The sequence below is a fragment of the Limulus polyphemus genome, unplaced genomic scaffold (assembly GCF_000517525.1).
Source record: "Limulus polyphemus unplaced genomic scaffold, Limulus_polyphemus-2.1.2 Scaffold107, whole genome shotgun sequence".
NCBI lineage: Eukaryota > Metazoa > Arthropoda > Merostomata > Xiphosura > Limulidae > Limulus > Limulus polyphemus.
The window spans coordinates 32,808-39,152 of record NW_013665717.1 but is presented as its reverse complement, the minus strand read 5'-3'; the positions used below and the strand labels follow the sequence as shown (position 1 = coordinate 39,152).

Sequence of the window (6,345 nt, the reverse complement as noted above, 5' to 3'; positions counted from 1 at the left end):
CTCATCTCATTACAAATATGGTGCTATTGTGTGCCGTTTTTACTGTATTTAATTACAGACAAGCAAACAAACAATCTCACAGTTTTATTAGTATATAGATTTTAACAAAAATTTATGTTTAAGGGAAGTGAGAATCATTAAATCTAGTCAAGACGTTACAAATGAGAGTCATTATCAGAAAGGAAAAAGAAGGTTTCCCAAAACACAGGAATGTTTAGTAAAAAAAAAAAGTACTACATCATCGCCTGACATTTGCTTCTAAAATATTGTTCAGAAAAATAATATTAGCATCTTCTTCTATTCTGTCTCATTTTACAAAATTCATCTTTGGATCTCCTTAAGCAATTAGACTGTATGTTTTATACAAAGGACCCATCCTCTCTAATTCCAGTTAATAATCAGCGAAAAACAATTTGATTTCTGGATGATTAAAGATCTTTCTTGAGGCTAATTAAAATATCTAAGAAAAGAAAAACTTTGTGAATATGTTCAGAATTTAAAATGTTATCACCGATATTTGACTATCTCCAAAGATAATTATTTGCGAATGTCAAACATGCTGTTGGACGTGAGACCTACTCTTAAATGGATCTGCACATGAAAGTGTTTAGATCTGTTGGTTTTAAACTGTGTTTATTAATGACCCAGATCTTAACGTTATAAATCACCTTGGGATCATATGGGTGAGGTAATTTCAACCACATAAACAACAATGGATGCAAATTTCACCAGACGTGTCTCATTCACGTCAAGGAAGGTACTACACGGTCTGACTACTTTTATCAAGATATTGCTTATATAAATATATATTTAAAATTACTAATTTTTGACCGATAAAATGTTAATACTTAAAACAAATACAAAAGCAATTATAATTCGTTTCATTAAACAGCTTTAGGTCAGTACGAAACTGCAATAAAAGCCTTACAAGAAGGTGTCAACGTTGCTAAGGCAACTGGGAATATTGCTGGTGAAGGGATGGCTTACGGAAATATAGGTACAGCATTTAGACATCTTGGTAAGTATCTGTTTAATGCAATTTTACCTTTCTTATCCATCAAACGTTCAACGATCGTTTAGACTAGTGAAGCTTTTTATCAGAATATCTTGTTGATGAATAGTAACATATAAATTAGTGTGTGAGTATTTATCAGTCGTATTGTGATTTTTTAAGCTCTTGTTATAATAGAAAGCACACCTCATCGTGAGGTTAGATTTATAGATCATCGTGTCTATTTGTTTGTTTTTGAATTTCGCGCAAAGCTACACGAGGGCTATCTGCGTTAGCCGTCCCTAATTTAGCACTAGAGGGAAGGCAGCTAGTCATCACCACCCACCGCCAACTCTTGGGCTACTCTTTTACCAACGAATAGTCACATTATAACGCCCCCACGGCTGAAAGGGCGAGTATTTTTGGTAGGACGGGGATTCGAACCCGTGACCCGCAGATTGCGAGTCGAGCGCCCTAACCACCTGGCCATGCCGGGCCGTGTGTCTTTTTGTTTTTACACCAGTTAAACCATGCTTTCATACCTCACCCAGAGCTTTTGTAAGGTTTTAAAGGTATTGTCGTAGTTGTCGATTTTACGGTTTGTAAATGCGCGATTATGTAAAATATGTATAGTATTGAATTATTATGGTTGATTTGGTTTTAAGTAAGATAATAGATATTCATATGTTTGTAATGATTATACTATTAAGTCTGTCAAACTTTATATATATATTAGCATAAATAAAAAATATGAACAAAACTTAAATTTAATATATATATATATATATTATTATTAATTTTTCTTCCTACGTACATAGTATAAAACAAAAAGTATTACATTCATATTTTTCTCTGTTTTTATGTAGCAGTTACTTGTTAAGTTAAAGACGAGTCGTATCAACCACACCAACTCCTTGATAATTTAACACCTTGAAGTAATATACAAAAATTATAATTCTTAAACAAAAAAATTATTAAAGTGTTTCTTATAGCCTGAGCCCAAAGATAATATAAATAAACAAATTCTAAAGATTTCTAATTTTGGTATTTGGTTTTCTTAACCTGAACATCTTATGCGAAACATGGATCAAATAGCCAAGTCAGAGCCCACACAATGCTCAGGCATAGTCACCCCTAATTGAGAATTTTTAACAGGAGGACGGACTTACAATGCTAGGAACAGGATTTCGATATTCGTAGTGGGCAGAGCACAGATAGCCCATTGTGTAGCATTGTGCCTAATTACAAACAAACAGACAAGAGGAAAAGCAACCAATCAGTAGCGCCCACCGACTACACGGCTACTTGTAACTGAATAGCAGGATTGACTGTTATGATTATAACGTCCCCACAGCTGAAAGTTCTGAGCGTGTTCAGCAGCATATTGAAGCTCAAGTTGTGGACCGTCTGACCCCCAGCCTGATATGTTAGCCACTAAACCAGTGGTTCTCAAACCTTTTTCAATTCGGCGGAGCAAAAGACCACGCAGATCACCTACCGGTCCTACCCTACCTGTTCTGTTCTCTAGTATAGCCTCGGCTGCGGTGTTACGCGTCAGTGACTTGCATTTTGGACCAGCCCGCAGACCACCACACTTTGAGAACTGCTGCACTAGACCAGTGGTTTCCAAACTCTTTTAGTCTGAGGCTCCCTTGATTGAAAAACTGTGCCGTGGTAAAAACAATAATATCTCCTTTCGACATATTGTATCATTTAATTAATTCAACATAATTTTTATTGGCATGTTGTTTATTTAGAATTAAAATTTACTCAGCATCTTTGTTTTCGGCCCATTTTTTGGCGGCCCTCCAGAAAAAGTTTCACGGCCCCAAGGGGGCCGCAGCTCTCACTTTGTGAAACACTGCTCTAGACCACTCCTGGTTGGGATAATTTTAAAGATATTCTAATTATTCAACTTAAACACATACGTGACTTATCTATACACGACTGTTCGTTGTTTAATCATTTGTTGCTGGTTTGAAATATATTTATAATCGCTCGTGGTTTTTGTTAAAGTTCTGATCAATAATTAATTATTAAATGCTTTGTCCGACAGAATACTCTGAGCAACATAAAAGGATTATGTTATGTGAACACGTAAGCCTTAATTACAGAACTTTGACTTGTAATGATACCGTTATTACGCATTTAAAGGAGAAACGTAACATGAAATTTCTTAATACCTTGCCTCCCAGTGGCACAGCGGTATGTCTGCGGACTTATACCACTAGAAAGCTACACAAAGGGCTATCTATGCTCTGCCCATTGTTAAATTTAATAAGTCAGTTTCAGATGCCTTTTAGTTGGATGACTTGCATCACTGACTTACTCTACTACCATTAGTTGATATGTTCCTCATTTCTAGACTCGCTGCAAAATACCCTAAAAATGAATACACCAAATAAGCCGCAGATAATATTTATTTTTATTTTCCTGTGCTCATGGCTTAGGCCTTTTAAAGCTATTTTGGTGTGTGTTACACAATTTTATTACACTAAATGTTTACAGATACCGAATATTTTCGATCTTTGGTCATTACAGTTCGGTTTTTATGGCCTTTCCACTTTCACCCGAAGAATTTACTCAACTTACAGGAGTTATTTTTTATATATTTTTTTTTTATAATTTGATAATTTCTAAAACATACAAACTAGCGTATAGTTTGTAAAAGTGACAGTCTTGGCGGTTAGTCGAATTCGTTATGATTATTTTCTAATAATCTTTCGTTAATCTTTCTTGTTCTATATTCCTTAAAGGAATGTAAAGTTATACATGTTTTGTATCTCATTTAACTCAGGCAAATTTGACGAAGCTATAATACATCATGAAAAGTACAGAGTGAATGGATTACAGCGAGGAGATGACGGAGGTGTCGCCATCATGCTACGAGAAATGGCTTTAGACTACCTGTTGAAAGGGGTATTTATTTCCATTCCGTTTCAGTTTCTAAAATACTATATATATACATATATAACTACTAATACTTTTTGATTGTCATTCGATAGCTTAAGACTTAATTGTTTTTTTTCTATTCATATTGTACATACTCTTCCAACCATCTTACTTCCTTTTTTTTAGAACTTTCGCACATAGTTACAGAAGGGCTATAGGCGTTCCTAATTTTGAACTGTTAGGCTAGCGGGAAAGAAGCTAGCCAATAGCGACACCGCTAGTTCTTGAGCCATCTAATCGAATAATAGGATTGTACTACCACTCTTATAGTGTACTCGCCGCTCCTAAAGTATGAAACGCGTTTTTATTGCGCTGGAATGCTAAGCATGAACTCGGATTTACAGACTGGGCACACTAACCTATAGGCCAGGCCTGGCCTCTTTGCCACCCACATTGGTTTCTACAGTGTTTGATATTTGGTATTTTCAACCGGGACAGCAACATATGCAGCACATGGGCTAAATGACCAAGTCAAAGATCACAATATTTAGGCATGGTCATTCCTAGTTTAGAACTGTTGACCAGTAGGAAGGGAGGATAACCAAGCAGCAGCACCCTCTGTTTGCACGGCTACTCTTATCGAACCTTGATCCTTCTGGTCATCAATGTAACAAGATGCCCACAAAGACGACGTTCTGCCCTCGTTTTTTTTGTTGTTTTTTTCTCCAGATTTCGGATTCTTTTCCCAAATATAACTTTCCGAGTTATTGTTTTATGTCAACTTTACAAAGTGTCCATCACTTTAAGAGACTAAAATTGTACCAAGTTCTTGAAAAAAATTTAAAAGCAGTACCATTTAGTATTAACTTAAGAATTTGTGTGTTGTGTCAAGTGGTGTTCAAACATGCTTCTTTATACTGTTACGTATTACAATTTCAAATAGCCTAAAACTGAGTTTAAACTGTAATTTAGATTTAGTAGTTAAATAAATGCCGATAGATATCCAATTTATGATATTTGCCAACAAGATTGATACACACAGTTTTCTTTTTTTAATACAAATATATTCTAATATGCAAACAACAATACAATTTACAATAACGGTTATTACAAATAGTTATTACAAAAAATGATTTATATACAAAAGTTTTCCAAACTTACAAACAATATCGAGACTTCTTTCTGGTCTGGAACTTCCTTGATGTCTTATCGAGGGTTCACGATGAGCAAGTTAATTTCGAGTTGATGTAGGTACAGTTTATTTAATAGTGAATATTTGACCGTATAAGTTATGTACATTTCTAAATATAAATTTAATTTAAACAAACATCGATATTAAAATAAATATGTAATAGTAAATCCGTCACAATACATATACCTAGCAGAGAAAAAAACACAACAACATTATATATTGATTAACTTCTTTATTGATGTTTTCAGATTTTTGCATGACTTTTGCTTAGTTCATATACTTTTGGTTTTAGGATTTAGAAAATGCTGAGATGCAGGTAAAAAAGGCCATTATCACACTTGAAACTATTCGTACAAAACTGGGCACTGAAGATTCCTCAAGACTAGCAAATTTTGATAAAAACCAAGCAGAAGCATATAATTTCCTTCAGGTAAATAAACCTTTTCAGTTAGTCTCTAGAAGTTTTTACAGCGGAGTTATTCAAGTGCTTCATATGTATGTGTACAATAAAGGCACTGTAGTTCATTACATACATTTCCCTATATTTGTACCCTTTCTTAATAATAACGAAACTTAACAATATAGGCATTACGAAAAAAGTAGTAAGTCAATCATAAAAAGCAGTTAGATCTTTTATAAAATAATAACTATAAACATTTTACGCTCTTACTTTACGAAAAATCGATTCAAAATAATCGAATCCCGTATTAAACTACAACACAAGAGGAACTTTGTTTTTCAAACTTAAATCTTTGACAAATACATCAAGTGGTAAAGATTTAATCAATATTGTAAACTCTTGGTCATAACAAGCTGTATATATATAATGTATCAGCTGGAGTACTCGTCTGTTGAATGGGTGAAATTGAAAACTTGTTTGTAACAAAGGAAATTGTGATGATGTTCTGTTTTTACCTTACCTATTGAACATTAAAAGTTCAATAAAAATACATAAAGATGCCAATACTGTTTTCAAGAATTCTATCAATATGAAATGAGATGTGGGGTACAACTCATGACCTTCCTCGTGTCATCTTGTATCACTGTGTCAAATTTGGTGCCGATTGATCAAGAAATGTGGAAACGTATAAGGAACAGATACACACATATATATTGACGTTTATTTATATAGAAATATTACCTAAGTATTGAGTGTTTTTCTACCGAAATATTGTAAACAAAATTTTCATGTATATATATATATATATATATATATAACAAAACGAACTAACCAACACCGTATTTAATAAAACTAGTAGTTGTTGTAGTA

The 6,345-nt window shown here is 33.9% G+C and overlaps 1 protein-coding gene across 1 annotated transcript in view; it reads left to right on the top strand.

Annotated features, from left to right (window-relative positions):
* Nucleotides 1-6,345, top strand: part of LOC106470912 (tetratricopeptide repeat protein 28-like) — a 60,846-nt gene that overhangs the window by 32,678 nt on the left and 21,823 nt on the right. Inside the window, exons 8-10 of the mRNA XM_013931493.2 lie at nucleotides 893-1,018; nucleotides 3,789-3,910; nucleotides 5,368-5,505. Of these exons, the coding sequence (XP_013786947.1) occupies nucleotides 893-1,018; nucleotides 3,789-3,910; nucleotides 5,368-5,505 (386 nt within the window). The remainder of the gene's footprint in view (nucleotides 1-892; nucleotides 1,019-3,788; nucleotides 3,911-5,367; nucleotides 5,506-6,345) is intronic.